The sequence below is a fragment of a genome, unplaced genomic scaffold (genome assembly GCF_019419815.1).
Source record: "Pyrus x bretschneideri cultivar Hongxiangsu unplaced genomic scaffold, Pyrus_bretschneideri_v1 Contig25, whole genome shotgun sequence".
NCBI classification, from domain to species: domain Eukaryota; kingdom Viridiplantae; phylum Streptophyta; class Magnoliopsida; order Rosales; family Rosaceae; genus Pyrus; species Pyrus x bretschneideri.
In genome coordinates this window covers 517092-533817 of record NW_025999557.1, presented here as the reverse complement: position 1 = coordinate 533817, position 16726 = coordinate 517092, and the positions used below count along the sequence as shown (strand labels likewise).

At 36.4% G+C, this 16726-nt stretch overlaps 1 protein-coding gene and 1 long non-coding RNA gene across 2 annotated transcripts; one reads left to right on the top strand and one right to left on the bottom strand.

Moving 5' to 3' along the window:
- The first annotated feature begins 6293 nt into the window (after window positions 1-6293).
- Window positions 6294-6890, top strand: LOC103942574 (putative RING-H2 finger protein ATL19). The gene has a single exon (XM_009352757.3). It carries the CDS (start codon window positions 6294-6296, stop codon window positions 6888-6890), a length of 597 nt encoding a protein of 198 aa, XP_009351032.2.
- Window positions 6891-7526: 636 nt separating this feature from the next.
- Window positions 7527-8761, bottom strand: LOC125478632. Its single transcript, XR_007259425.1, has 2 exons — window positions 8724-8761; window positions 7527-8128 (listed from the first exon to the last, which is right to left on the bottom strand). It is a non-coding gene; the product is annotated as an uncharacterized LOC125478632 (long non-coding RNA).
- Between the last annotated feature and the right edge of the window lie 7965 nt (window positions 8762-16726).

Below are 16726 nucleotides of genomic sequence, written 5' to 3'. Positions count from 1 at the left end.
GACAACTCTTGGTTTTGTGATGCAAGGCAAGTAATTACAAATAAGAAATTCACTTGAAGTCAAATTAAGCACGTCACAAGTTCTTGATCAGTAGGGCATCACCTTGTCAAACACACACAACCATTCCACACATATTATTACCAAAAAAACAGAGGGAGTTTTAATAAAACACTCTCGGTACTATTCACTTTTAACGAAAAATCATATTTTTACCTTTCTCTGATACTATTCACTACACCTTAATTTATTTATCATTTTTCATTAAAATTAAAAAAAAAAATTTGAAGTTTTCGTTAGTTTTCCTATAATAAAAAAAATGATCATTAATTAAACAAATTCTTTTTGCCAGTCAACATGTGTGGAATATAAAACAACATTAATTACCTAATTTAACTACATCCCCAAAATTCTTGACCACAACGTCTCTAACTTCTAACCGTACGATTGGTGGTTATTGCAAGAGATGAGCATTGTTTGTTGTGTGCAACAATGTTTCATAAAGTGGCTTCCAAGTAGTTGCCTAACTTCAATTCTTCTAAAATTAGAATCCAAAACAAATGCTGGTGCAACTCCTTTTGCTGCACCACATATATATTAAGCTGCTACAAATTTTCCAAAATTGTGTTTAACCACAATATTGATGAACTCGTGAGGCGACGGATGTAGCTTCAGTGACGGAAAGGACCTACCCCTACACACAAAACGTGAGTTCAAACTTTTCCGATGGCTTCCCCACATGACCTCCCAATGGACAATCAAAGTTTGTTCACACAACGAATGGTCCTCGTGTACAACATCTTTTGTGAAGCCTTCGTTTCGGAACCCGATCCTCCAGAGCTTCCAGCTAAGATCATTGCATGCGTCTCAATCGTCACCTTGTTGTTCTTGATTTGCAACCACATTCTCAATGTGACCCTTGCCTGGCTCCTAGGAGTCATCCCAGAACATGATCTTGAGGGGGGAGACATCATTTACGGGCCTCGAATTGACATTCTCGATTCGAGTCCCTTTCGGATAGCTATAGTGCAAAATACGCAGAGGCTGGGAGTGATGACGAGAGTCATGCCGGATTTCGATGAAGGAAGAGGGCCGAGGCTTAGGGCTTTGAAGAAACTGCCACCATTACTGAATTATGGAAGCTGTGAAATAAGATCAACGAGTTCATCAAGGTGTACTGCATGTGCAATTTGTTTGGAGGATTTTGCAGATGGTGATTCGTGTCAAATTTTTTCACTTTGCAACCACATGTTCCATTCGAATTGCATCGACCATTGGTTGATGAACAAGCCAACTTGCCCAGTTTGTCGAAATTGTATCATGGATGTATGACCAATACTTTTAAATCTTTTTAATTTTTTTAGTTTTTAAGATTTGTATGTTGTGAATCTGTCAAACACCTGTAATTACCAACATTCTTTGTAAGGCATGTTAATAGTTTGCAACCACTTTAGCAAACACTTTAAGCCAAGCAATTACCCTAATTTTGGGGTTTAAATGGAACTTTGTTCATACATTCGATTCTTGGTATGCAACCATATAACGAATTTAAATTAATTATATTCCCAAGGCCTCGACACGAGACGACTCTTTCTTAAACTAAAGCTTTCCCAAAAAAATTATAAACCTTCGTTCTTAAGTGGAAACACCTACATGTTATATATCGGATACAAAATATGAGATGTAGAAAATTTAGAGGTAGTGTTGAAGAATAAGAAGAAAAAAGTACATATTATCACTGGCGGAGCTACAACCACCACAACAGTGGGCTGTAGCCAAGGGAGGATTTTAACAAATTGCAGCTATAATAGTTTATATATGAGGTTGTTGCTTATTGTAAGTATAATAGCCCACCCAAATTTTGTCAAAACTAATAGTTAATGTGTTTCTTAATTTATAAATAATACTTTTTTTTTTCAAATAATACTTTTATTACCTTATATATTATTTTTAGGCCAAAAGTAAAAATGGTAAATTAATACATAATTAGGCCTCTCCTACTCTCCATGCTTTTTACCATGCATATTCGTTCAAAACAAAAAAAAACCCTCTACCCTACTCAACAAAGCTGCGTTGCTTTCCCAAGAAAAGAAAAACTATGAATCACCATCAAATTATTTTCTAATGAAATTCAACACCAAGTATGCTTTTCATCTCTTCATTTAACTTATTTCTTGATTCAATTGTTAGGTTAATTTTTTATTTTTTTTTAGTCCTTGAATTTGTCTATTAAGGTCAAAGATTTTGGGAATAATCCATGTTTCATGGTTCTTGTATTTGTAACTAATAAAAAAGGGCTCAACGACAATATCAATTCTGATAATAACAAAAGATTTCAATTCCATTACAGATATCTACAACACAACTTGAATTGGTATCCCCTAACCTTTTTTTTCTTTTGGGTACTTGTTATCAACAAAAGTGATAATATTTGTTCTCCTTCTATTGTTTTTTCAGTTTTTTGTATGCATGTTTTATTTGTGTAAAAATTAGTTGGAAAGTAATTAATAAACTCATTTGGATTAGTACTTCATGTTCTTACTTTTATGTAGATTATTATATAATTTTATGTAGATAAAAGAAATATCATATGATTACATGCTAATAATTTTAGCTAGCCCACCCAAGAAAAATTTTCTAGCTCTGCATGTCTTTTTCCAACTCATGTTGAGACTTGGACTTTGTAATGTCGGGAAAATGTATGTCGCGACGTGCCAAGACTTGCAAAGTGTCAGCATAATGCGTGTCATGATTTGTCTTTGACATGCCAATGACAAGCCAAGACTCACAAAATATCAATCATGTAATTTTATACCATGGCATGCCAAACCTCACAAAATGTCCATCATGGCATGACATTTGTCATGCCAAGCCTAGCAAAATGTCGACCATGGCATGAGGCTTGACATGCCATGCCTTGCAAAATGTCCATCATGGCATGCAAACCCTTACAAAATGTCGACCATGGCATGCCAATGTCATGCTAAGCCTCGCAAAATATCGACCATGGCATCATATTATGAAAATGGAAAAAATTATAAGAATTATATTTTACTTCCTAAGTTATTATATCCTTGAGGAGGATAACTAGGGGTTAAGGCTCATGGATTATAGGGCTCGTTACAAGCCAAATCAAACAACCCCCTCTAATATTAGGTCAAGATTTCATAAAGATAGGCAGGCGATTTATTACTAATTATACTTATAATATCGGTCAACTTGCATCTTAGTAGCAGAGCTACACTAAGGGCAATGATGCTCACGACTCCAATAACCCAATGTTCCTCGTATTTTTTGTCTTAACCTTATAATTTGTTCAAAAAAGAATAAATTTGATGGTGTAGTTGGAGCGGTGCTAGATATTTTGCATACCATTCAATTGGAATTTAGCTTTATCATTTAGACTGGTGGTACAATTTTCTTTAATTTTATTTTATGAAACAATGATATTATCTACACTAAGGTATGGGGAGGGGGGGAGGTGAACTATGCCTTATTATAGGCTAGTAATAATTGTAGAATTATCGGAGAGACGGGCTAAAGGCCCACTTCCAACAACACCGATATTGTCCTCAACTTGTTAATTACTACTTGCACAGTCACTCAGATGTGAGGTTTAATTACAAAATGCCTCGGTATTAGTTAGAGTGGGATTAAGATATTTAAACTCTTATTTCTTTATTTCTATAGCAGATGTGAGATTTCAACACGCCTCGTTACGTGGGATCCAAATAGTGGGTCACATGTGGGAGATCCATACATCGGCAACCATGTGGAGCCAAAAGGACTCACCCTACACGTGGGGCCAAAGGACTCACCATCTTTGCACGGGGCAAAGGGGACTCACCCACCACGTGACAATACGAGCCCCCTCCCTGACTCTGATACCATGTAGAATTATTAGGGAGACGGGCCAAATGCCCACTTCCAAGAACACTGATATTGACTCTAACTTATTAATTACCACCTGCATAGTCCCTCAGGTGTGAGGTTTTATTACAAAAGGCTTTGATATTAGTCAGAGTGGGATTAAGATATTTAAACTCTTCTTTCATTATTTCTCTAGCTGATGTGGGATTTCAACAATAATATGGTTCAAATTCATCTTTGGCAAAAATCAAACCTAAGACTTCTCACTTACAAGTGAAGAGGAATGCCACTAGACCGTATTACTAAGTGACGATACAAATTTTACTTCCTCATTCATGTGGGCTGGTCTTTGTTTGACCACTTTGTGCACTACATATGTTCATCCTTCACTTGCGAACTAGAATATTATAGAATTCACTTAATTACGTCTCTCATTAATTGTTTCAGACAACTATCTTATTGTTAAATCTAAGATTTCATACAATCATTATTAAATGTAGTATTAATGATGGGGTTTTAGGTTTCTTTTCAATTGATTGAATAGAACTAATAATTGAGTATTGTAAGATATGAGAAATTTTTCATTGTGACGGAAACATGGGTGGTACACCACGTGTTTTTATATAAGTGGTGGGAAATTTTATTTTTTAAGTTATTAATTTTTTAACACAAACATCCCACCATTTGTATAGTGGCACATGGTGTACCATCCCGTGTGCCGATCACACTGAAAAATCTCTCATAAGATATACTATGTGAGCCTTCTGATATTCTTCTAAGACTCATAGCTACTGATCACATGTATTTATACTTTTTTAGTACAACGATAGATTTATAATAGGTAGGGAAACGAATTGGTTGCGAACTAGTCATTAACGAGATTCAAACCTAAGACCTTTCACTTACAAGTGAAGAGGAATAACACTAGACCATAGTACTAAGTGGTACATGTTTTTATACTTATAACTATAAGCAGGTTAATTCATTAAGGTTTTTTTTTTTTTTTTTTTTTTAAGGGAAAGTTTATTCATCATGACTCCATTATTATAAAATTCTGATTGCACCACTAATCTTACCACATGAACAATAAGACATGTGTAAGGTTTTCATCACAAAAAAAAAAAAAAAAATCCCGATGATAGAACCAATCAAGATAAAACATATTTATTTATTTATTTTCAATTTTAGGATTATGGTATTCGTTAAGAACGTTAACACAATTAATTAATATGCTTATATGCATGGTGTGTTAGTTTCTAACACGAGTAAATTGAATTTTCGCATGATAAACCAGTTTAACTAATATTATGTGAAGAAAAGAAAATTATAGAATAATTACATGTGCAAGCATGTTATACTAAATCAGTATGTGTACTGTTCACTTTGACGAAAAATCATATTTTTACACTAAAAAGTCAATCCTGGTACTATTCATTTTACCCTTTATTTTGTCCTTATTGTTAAAACTCAAAGTTTTCAAGATTTTTTCTTGTAACTTAGTTGGTTAAGAGTATATGCTCTTGCACTCAGGGTTCCATATTTGAATCCCCCTTTTCCTTACGATTAACGAACTTTTATTGTCCCAACATAATAATTGAACATGTTTTTTCTCTTTGTCATCATCTAAAGATCATTTTTATAATAATAAAGAGAATTGATGGTTCCGATTATAATGTTTTGGCAAAATTTGGTTAATAGTAAGTGGATCGTGACCGTTCTTTATCCTTATCATCATCTAGCTAGGGATCGAGGCCCTAATCCTACCAATTTGGGGTAAATAGAATTGTAAAGTTTCTAAACTCACGTTTGCATCGTCCTCCTCATAATTTATTTAGTATTTTAGAATACCACCTTTCAATAAAATAAAATAAGGTCCCAAAATGGCTTTTTTTATGTCTGGTAATTAACATAGAAATTAAGGAAAATTATCGAAAAGTTTAAAAAATTTTTAGTTTTAATGAAAATTGATAAATAAAGATGTAGTGAATATATAGTACCATAGAAAGGTAAAAATGTGGTTTTTCGTTAAAAGTGAATAGTATCAAGAGTGTTTTGTTAAAACTCCTAGAAATTAACCGTACCTAAGAACTCCAAAAAAAAAAAAAAAAAAAAAAAAAAGGAAAACTCTACCCGAACAACAAATTTAACGATCTCCAAGACTCCAACGTCTATACATGTAACAAGGATAAAACAATTAAAACCACTCCAGGAAAGCGTAGAACCAGATTTTCATATTTATGTCATCAACCTCTAGATCTTCTTGAAAATGTTTGTTAATTTGAACGGCAAAAATCTCGAATATGAGTCTAACAGTTTTTCCGTTCAACAACTTCTTCATAGACAAATACCAAGCAAAGCATGCGCATCCATGTCGGATTCCCAAGCCTTCGTTGATCATAACGTTAGCATTCTCATTCTTCGTCACCATGAACATGTTTGAAGCCCTTAAGCTTGTCATCCCACCTCCAGTTTTTTCTCTTCTTTCTTTCATCAGCACGATAATTTTCGTATACGTCTGCATCATAGCGTTCTCCATCATACTTACGTTGATTGTCATCGCCCTCTTTTACGTCATCTGCGAGTTCATCCAGACGCCCTCTTACGAGAGGAGTAGTAACCCTGATACTGAAGCCGGGGATCAACAACGACTGTTTCGACCAGACAACAGTTCAGAATGGAATGACCAAGCTACATTTTATCAAGCAACCCTCCTGCATAATTTCAGGGTTTTGGAAATTTTGGACTCGATTGTTGATGTTTTGGAGGAGAGAAGGGACGAGAGGCAGCAGCGAGAAAGGGAACAAGTTATGGAGAGCAAAATGCCACCAGCTATAGCTTATGGAAGCCAAGAAATTAAAATTAATTGTAAAGATTGTGTTATTTGCATGGAGGATTTTGAGACCGATCAATTGTGTCAAGTTTTTCCCTCATGCAATCATACGTTCCACTCCAACTGCATGAACACTTGGTTGAAGAAGAGCCTAACTTGCCCGATTTGTCGTAATTGTGTGTTGGATTTATGAGGCATGCATGGGTCTACGCGAAAATATTGTACAAGGCGTGTAATCATCATTTTTGGTTGGACTGTCGTCTTCCGCAAGAGCCTACCATGGTGGAGAGCACCGTTCTCTTTCCAATATTGGCAACGTCGTGGCCATATAGATTTGACAAAGTAAATTACCATGGGGCTTGGGTCTCGGGCGAGGTCAAGTGGACGGACTGGATGGTTGTCAGTAACAGATTTTTGGTGGTTCGAGCAAAGTTTCAAAGTTTCAATGCCACTTTACACTACTAGAAATTTGGCTATAAGCCACCCTTTTCATTTGGTGGCTATTGTCAAGTGTTGCCACTCAAATTGGTGGCAAACCTCTATGGCCACCAAGCACCCACTAAACTAGAGAGTGTGGCATATGTAGAGGACTCTATTGTAACAATGGCTACCAATATTGCATTGGTGGGTATGTGAATAGTACAACTGTTTTATATTTTATAATTATTTCTAAAATTCTCATTGTCCTCTTATTAGTGGCTAGATTTGAGACTAACAATGCCACCCTAATTCACATTGGTGGCAAAGTTCAAAAATAATATTAAAAAAAAAAGGATGCCCCTGGGGGCATCCAGATTTGAATATAATATTTTTCTTTTGTTTTTGGTGAGGAAACAAATTGTAATATCTTTGATATAAGAATATACTACAAATTTGCATAACTTATCTTTTATACAATTTTGAACAAATGTTGGGACTCAAACTTTGAAAAGTGTTTGAACACTTTGTTTCCAAAGAGCTTAAACATGTCATGCCAATCTTACAAGTGAACTTCGCTATTGTTGAGAGAACTGACCCATTTAACTGCTGCATCAACGTTATTTTTCTGAGCACAACCTAGGGTAAAGGTTACAAGATACTTTGGCTTGACAAGTAAGTCCTACAAGTTCCACCTCAAAAAGAAAAGGCTAAGATTAGTGAACAGGTTTGAAAAAATAATCCAATTCTTAAACAAAACAGGACGTGTTATTCATACTAAAGTTAAGAGTAGTAGATGCACACCTCACTGGGCAGACCTCATAGTCGTCGAAGATAGAAATCCGACTCAGATGCAATGATACCAGGCGCTAGGCTTTCAGTCCCTCGAGGATTAGTTGGAACCCAAATCTGCTTTCCTCTCAAAATGGATAGAAGTCAGTGCCAGCGCAGATGAACAAATTATCCTATCCTACTCTCAATCTCCCAAACATCACCAACTAATGATCAAGGCAGCTACAAAACAGAAAATTAAAAAGTGAGTTCTAATTGAATTCATTTACATATACCCTATACCATTAAGACTTAATAATAAACAAGAATGGAGTCGTGGCCTAAAATCAGCCAGTGCAGATGAACAAATTTCACCAGAGTAAATCCAACAAAATCACAAATCAATACAAGCATCTCTAAAGAATTCAAATAACCAAGAGATGGGTGAAGTGAGCCGATAAGAAACCAATGAGCAAAATTCAAATTCAACCTCAGCACAACACACACACGTACCAAATTCAGATTTGGAAAAACCCCGAATCTCTTAAAAGGCCACTACATTTTAAGATTGACTCCCAAAATTCAAAAACACAATCAACAAGCAATCAGTGAAACAATTAATCTGGTTCAAAAGAACTGCTTCCTACAACCACTTCGAAAATCAGCAAAATGAAAACAAAAATTTAAAGCTATTTCTCAAAATGTTAACTCGAAAAGTTATACAACTCCATTCTTCATACGTAATGCTCGAGTCAAGAATTGATGATTACAAATGCCAAAGTAAGTTGTCGACCCTTAATTAACAAAAATTGTAGTAGCTCTCAGTAGCTATTCTTACCCTTTTGCAGCAGCCTTCTATAGTACTCTCATTTTTCCTCTAGCACTTAGAGCGTCTAGCAAACATTTATCAAAACTGATTCAGAGATAAATTTAATTGTATCAACCAACTCAAAGAATACATAAACACAACGAAGAATTGATGACTACAAAGTGTTCACATTTGCACATACATCAGAAAGGGCATTATCGCTTGGATTTATCCTTTAAGAAAACCGACGACAACTGTGACGTAAACTACCAAACACCAAATTAAATACACGAACATGACAACCCCAAACATAAACAAAATTCTATATGAATTCAAAATTGTGTTAGGGCAAAAGAACCCCAAACGTAAACAAAATCTTAAACCAATTAAAAAAAACACAGGCCAACCTGTGCACTCATCTTTCCCTTTCCTTCCCCTCTTTTGTTACCCCCATTCCATTAACTCTCTTCCCTCAGAATTATATAAACAACAGCAGGAAAGATTAATTCGATAATGAAAAAAAAAACATAACTAAAGAGAAAAAAAACCCAATTACGCATCAACTTCATTTTTATATAAAAGAGATGAAATTATTGGAGATACAGAAGCTTGGTTAGAGTGCAGGAGCAAGACTGAATGAAATGATGAAACTTAAAAGAGAGATATTACATGGATCAATCGTCATCATACGAAACATGGAAACTGGTCGTGCAGCCCCACAACAGTTGTAGAACTTGGCAGCTTATGGTGGATTGTCGAGTCCTAATTCATAGTACCCTAAATTGAATACAGAAAAATAAAACATCAATCAAGTAAAGCTATCATTTCTAATTATCAAATATACCAACCCGTAGGAAATATAGAAGTGTAGTTATAACAGAGCAATTTCTCTCTCCCTCCCCTTAATATTTCTAGTCGACTGTGAAATCGAAAAATAGAACCCAAAATGCCCAAAAAGCAGAAGCTCAAAGAAAAAAAAAAGAAAATAGAAAATAATAAGGCATTAGAAAAGGTAAAGTCATTGAATTTTACACAAAATTACAGAGATCAGAACTCACACACAAATTAATTTCAGGATCAAACACTAAAGTACGAAACTTTACCTTTTACCTTCTCAAACCTGACATCTTCGAGAGTTACCTTTTCCAAGTTGTCGTACATCCTCGAGCCTTTTCGTTCATATGTGTTTTCTCAATTTTAGTGTAAACCTACTCCAAATCGGCCAGAAAACCAAGATTGACTTGAATCTACTGCCGAAGGGTCTTCATTGCTGAGACCCTATCCATGAACTTCTTGCAGTTGATTTTCGTCTTCTCCTCCCTCCCTCCGCCCTCTCGACAAACCGCATGCCTTCCCTTCATCGAATGCCTATCTTTCTCTCTCCCTCGCCCACTATCTCTCTTACTCTCTATCAGCCGCATGCCTTCCCCTCACCAAATCCCACACTGAGCCGTCGATCCCATCGAAAAGGTTAGGGAGCTAGGGTTAGGGAGGAGGCGAGGAGTTAAGCTCAAGGAGGAGAGAGAGAGAGAGAGAGAGAGAGAGAGAGAGAGAGAGAGAGAGAGAGAGAACGGCTGGGTCGAAAATAGGGTTGTCCCACTTTGTATTTATTTGGGGGTGAAAGTAATGTAGAATAAGATTATTAAATGAGAAAAATAATATTTTGGACAGAAAAAAAAAGAGAACAAGACTGAAAAAGAAATAAGAAAACAGGTCCCAAAGTTAAAAAAATCATGTAAAAAGTCTTTGGTGTCAAAAAATTTATAGTTTTGTTGTAAAATTGACGATGTGTGTACAGTGGAATAAATAAAACAAAACACAAAATTTACGAGGTTCCTCTACAGTCAGTGTGACTGGAGTACGTCCTCGGGCAGCAATGATGCTTTTATTATAAATAGGAGTACAAAGATAACTCTATGTATTCTCTCCTCTTCTCTTCCTCTCTTTCCTTTTTTTCTTTTTTTGCTCTCCTTTCGAAGCATACGGAGTGCTCTATTTATAGAGCAACTCCAAGCACACATCTTTGACAAATGATCTCCACATATCAATATTTTGCCAAGGTTTTCAACCCTTTGGCAACGTTTTCAATGTTGTGGCAGGTATTCAATACTGTGGGCATTCATTACCCACTAGTATTTTCAACACTCCCCCTTGGATGCCCACATATCAACATGAGTTGCCTCGTTAAGATCTTGATCTATTTTGGATGCTCCCCCTTGATGAGTATCTCCCCCTGATTTCAAATTATTTAAGCTGATCATTGATCCTGCTGCTTTAGTCTTTTAGCGGTGATAGTTGCCGAATGAGGTGTTTCACTTGTTGTTAACTTTCCACAGACTTGTTCTTGAACTGGGTTGGAGGGCCTTTCTGCTAGACTTCCTCCAAAGGTCTGAATTTACCTATTTTATCTGGAGCTGAATTTGATTCAAGGGTGGTGGACACTTGATCTTGAATCGGACTTGTGATTTCTTCAAAGGCCGTCTACACTTGATCTTGAATGAAATTGGATCATGAGGAGCTTCATGTGACAAATGATCTTAGACTTTGTCGGGGATGAACTGAAATGTGTTTGTTGTGCTTGTCTCCACATGCTTCAATGTATCATTTTCACTTGCCTTACTTGCTCTCCTTGCAGAAGTGATATTTTCCTTATGCAGGTTTGGCATCTTCTCTTGTAGTATTTGTCATCTGATACAGGAGTGGAATGCAAACCTTGTATTTGAATGGACCATCACTTCTTGGTGGCAGCGCAAGTTTGAGTGGAGGTTCCGACATATTGCTTTCTTTATCCTTGTCTTGGCAGGTAAGAACAAGGACAAAGGAAAGGACAGGGAGATTGCATGATATGAGATACTCTTGCTCTCGTCCCTGATGATATGAGATACTCTTACTCTGGTGTGACTTGTTTGTAGAGGTATTCTCAGAGAGGAAGAAAACTGAGTATTTCGAGATACTTTGTGAAAGATGCATTCTCGGAGATGAGGAAGAGTTAGATATTTTTCAGTTCTGCCTTGCCGTGGAAGACAAAGGTTGACATATATATTGATTTTCCAATAGCAGGTAGTAAAGCTGTGCCTTTACTCTTGTCAGCAACTGTGGTGTAATTAGAACAGTAAGATTCACGCGTTTTCAACTTTATCAGAAATCTTTGACAAAGTTGCACGTGATATCCAAGAGCTGAGATTGCGTCTGAGAAATGTTGACAGACGTCATGCAGGGAAATCCAGCTTTTGAGATTCGAAAATCGGTGTCTCTTCAATTTTTGAATAAGTGGTCCTGTTGTCCCTCCTTTTATAGAGATATCAATTTTGTTCAGTAACACTCAGAAAATTGTTGCCTGCAGAAATTTCCCTTTCTTGCACTTCTGAGATTTTATTTGACTTCCTTCATCATTTCTGAAAATGGCTTGCCCATCTAACATTTGTTTAGATTTGAGTCTCAGGATTGATACAGACGAGCAGCGTCAGGATAACATATGGCGCCCGTCCTTCTCAACTTCTAATGGTCCTCTTACGGTTGGGGACTCTGTGATGAAGAATAACATAACTGCTACAGTGGTAGCCAGAAATCTTCTCACTCCAAAGGACAACAGAATCCTTTCAAACCGGTCTGATGAGGCGGCTGTTCAAGACTCGTTGGCTCTCAGTGTTCAATGTGCGGGCTCTGTATCCAATATGGGACAGCGCCTACTTGCTCGAACTCACCAAGTTGAATCATTAATGGCTGAGGTGGCAAGTCTTAAAAAAGAGATTAGAGGGCTCAAGCATGAGAATAGAGTGTTACACATGCTTACAAATAATTACTCTACGAGCATGAAAAGAAAGCTCGACCAGCTACTAGAATCCGAAGGTCGGACTCAAAATGACAATCGGGGGTTCGAGTCTTTATTCTAAAGACATCCATTGTCTTAGTTGTCTGGAGTTCCACCAAGTATTGAGACTCCAAATAATCAACTTCTGGTGTTTTCCCCTTCTGGGGTACTTCCGAGTACTGAGGCTTCACATGAGTAACCTTTGTGAAGGTTCCCTTCTGTTTGTTTGTTTTAACTCATGTGTATGTAATTTCTCGGAGATATTAATATATAAGCTTTATTTCATTCAGTGTATTGTGTTAAATACAATAAAGCATATATTGCACTAAGATGTGGTACTTCTGGACCAAATATCAATTTATCTTTACCCTCACGAAGATAAATGATTATTCTTAGTGTCTAAATCATTTGAGTATTCAACTCATAATCTTTAATCCATACGATTCTTAATGTCATAAACATCGTGGATAAGATTCGTGTTGGCATATTGTTCGATTCTGCAGTTCGAGACAATATTTCTCTCAACACTTTATACTCTTTCTTGACTCTTCAGGAGTCCCAATTTAATATCATCAACTCTTGCAAGAGATTTTAGTATGTTGCAACAATACCATAATGAAAATACTCACTAAGGCAATTTATACCATCCATTGGTATTGAGTACATATTTTATGCTTTACCCTTATGGGGTTTTCTTCAAGCAATTTGAATCCTTCAGGGATTTTCTACACTTCATGACACATTTTCCTTTAGAATTTATACAGAGCAATTTGCTTCCATGTATATTTGAGGGATTTACTCATGGAGATATGATGTGGGCGACTCATAACCCTTCGTATATAATTCTCCATTCATATGAACTCTTTTACAACCTTGTGTCATATCATGTGAGTGTATTTCACAGTATTACAAATGCCTATATGTAACCTTCTAGGTTCAACATCTTTTGGCTATTTGTATTGTATCCAAGTATATAGGTCTATTTTTCCACGGTCTTACAAAATTGTAATGGATTTGCCTTTATCCATTTTTAGCCCATAATTTTGTTGATGGAAAAAGAACGGGACTCAATATCACCACAGCTCATTGATGAATTTAGTAGCTACTTGTAAAAACCAAAATTACCATTGGTTATCATCAATATGTGATCCCATATTCTCATGTGCATGCGCATGCATAAAAGCTTTTCATTTCTTTTGGGATATCCTTTGCCTCTTCAAAGGCATTACACTATCTCTTCCAGGATAGTTATAATTTAGAGAATACAGATCATAACCTCCTCTTGAGCGTTATAGAGCTTGGATTTTTAATCTCCACTTCGGGAGTTGAGTCATTGGAACCTATATATCTATCATGCTTCATGCATGAGACATCAATATTCCCATGTCCGCGGAGTGACCTTTTCGGGACAAGTATCCTTGCAACAACTGTTATGCGTTTGGCATGTGACAGTTATGCAATAGTTCAGTAGTGCCATATTCTTCTTCTTTCGAAGGACTGAACCTTTTGAGTTTGAGGATCTGCCACGCTTCAGGCGTGCAACAGATAAATCATTTGCTGCCATATTATTTTGTCCAATAGGGACATTAATTCTTGTAGGCACACTTGCAGCAAGTATATGTGATTTTATCATTTTCGTTGCATCATTAAATGCATCTGGCATTTGATTTGCATATCGTTGCATCATTCAATTATTCTCACTTTGTTTTGTATATTGATTGCTTCATGAATCAAAATACGACAAATTCTCTTCGTTCTTCTAGAACGGTTTTTTCTCATCATTCTTCTGGAATGATATTTGCTCATCGTTCTTCTGAAACAAAGTTATTTTCTCCCCCTAACGGCAGGAAAACTGTCTTATCAAAATGACAGTCCGCAAACCACGCGGTAAATGTATCCCCAATCAAGGGTTTTAAATATTGAATGATAGATGATATTTAACATCAATGCCTAATCCGTAATGATGCTTCATTTCAGTATGTTGTGGCAGTGCAATAGGCACATAAATAACACAACCAAAAACTCGTAAATATATAATGTTTGGCTGGTTCCCAAACACGAGTTGTACTGAGAAGTATTGATGGTTGTCAACAGGTCTCAACCAAATTAATAATGCATCATGTAAAATGACATGTCCCATGTAGAAACTTTGACAATTTCATTTTCATCAGCAGAACGCGGGTAATTAATTTCATCCGCTTAATAAATGCTTCTGCTAAACCATTTTTGAGTATGGACATAAGGAACTTCTGGTCCTTATTTAATAGTCTTACAGACCGAGACTCTTATGGCTTTTATTGCAATTAAGTTGAGGCACTGCGGCACTTCAAACTTAAGATACTTATCAAGGAACTTTATGTCCTAATCTTGAGGATCAAGGGACTTCATGCCCTATCTTTTTATTTGATGGAACTTCAGGTCCAATCATTTTTATTTGATGAGGATCAAGAAACTGCAGGTTCTGATCTGATCAAGGAACTTCGGGTCCAGTATGTACTCATCGTAACAAAAAGAAGTACAATAAATAAATTAAAGCAATAGACGGTAATTCCAGCCATAATGAATAAATTGCATTTAAGTAAATAAAGCTTGTGACAAGGGCTTTAATTCAGCACCATTCACATAAATCAAAACTTAAAGCAGTAGGCGGTAAAACCGTCCATGATAAATAAATTACTTTAAAGTAAATAGAACTTGTGAAAGGGTTTTAAACTAACACAAATTCACATAAATAACAAGAAGTATCATACCTCCTTTTATTTATTATTTTTCTTTCTTTTGTCAGTACTTATTCAAATTTTACTTTTCTTATTTCTGTAGCATGGTGCCATGCACCAACAGAAACCATTTATATCATTTTGACTAAATGGTGTCATGCACCATTCTGCACCATTCAAATCCTTTATATATATATATATATATATATAATTTTTTCTTATGTTGCAGTCAACATCCCTTTTTTCTTCTTTCTCTGTCTCTGCCAGTCTCAAAACGCAGGGCCAGCTGGGTAGTTATGGAAGTTGCCCAAATTCAATTCAATCCAAAAAGGCTACAAGAGACTGGCGTTGTTCTTGCATGACCCAGGGAACATGTCATCGTTAAGCAAGAACTTCCTTACAGAGACATAGATGACAGTGGGGTTGACAGAGGCACAAGAGAGGGAGGCCTGTGTGGATTCATTCTTGCCATCACCATCTCAAACAACCAAGTATTCATGGGAGTTCTCAAGATTCGTTGAAAACAACGTGATCTGGGTTTCCAAGTCTGATGAGATTCTTCTGGATCTCTGGAAACCAGTTGTCAAGTACGAGTTTTCTCATCTCGTGACGACTTCAGGTCGTAAATTTCAATTCTCACCGGAATTCGGTGGGGCGCTTCTGGCGCAGTGGGAGAGACGAAAAATGGACATACCTTTTATTCTGTGAGATTTTAGATGACGGAGGTGAGATGTGGATAGTGCTTCATCGAATTTATGGCGTTGTGCTTTCCATTGACATAAGAGCTTCTCGTGCTGATAACGTGTTGTAAAATTGATGATGTGTGTACAGTGGAATAAATAAAACAAAACACAAAATTTACGAGGTTCCTCTACAGTCAGTGTGACTGGAGTACGTCCTCGGGCAGCAATGATGCTTTTATTATAAATAGGAGTACAAAGATAACTCTATGTATTCTCTCCTCTTCTCTTCCTCTCTTTCCTTTTTTTCTTTTTTTGCTCTCCTTTCGAAGCATACGGAGTGCTCTATTTATAGAGCAACTCCAAGCACACATCTTTGACAAATGATCTCCACATATCAATATTTTGCCAAGGTTTTCAACCCTTTGGCAACGTTTTCAATGTTGTGGCAGGTATTCAATACTGTGGGCATTCATTACCCACTAGTATTTTCAACAAGTTTGACAAGTGTTATAAAGGTTAAAGCCACCAATAAAGGATGTTAGAAAGGTTAAAGCCACCAAAATTTGACAATGGTGACAATTTAATTCACAAATGCACAAAAAAGTATTTTTAAGAAATAAAGCTATTTAACAGACACCAATCATTCGCGGAACCACTCGACTTCATCACTGATCGAAGCAATAATGGCCAAGAGATGCGATTAGGGTCCAAGGCTCTGTCCTTCTATGGGTTTTGGCCTATCTGTCTCCCTTTTGTATTTGACTTGCATTCGTAGATCCTGAGAAGCAATATATGTCCCAACTTTGAAAACAAAAATATTAA

Bases quoted from the DNA above. Each gene is read 5' to 3' on its own strand.
- LOC103942574 (XM_009352757.3), top strand. From the start codon at position 6,294: ATGAACATGTTTGAAGCCCTTAAGCTTGTCATCCCACCTCCAGTTTTT.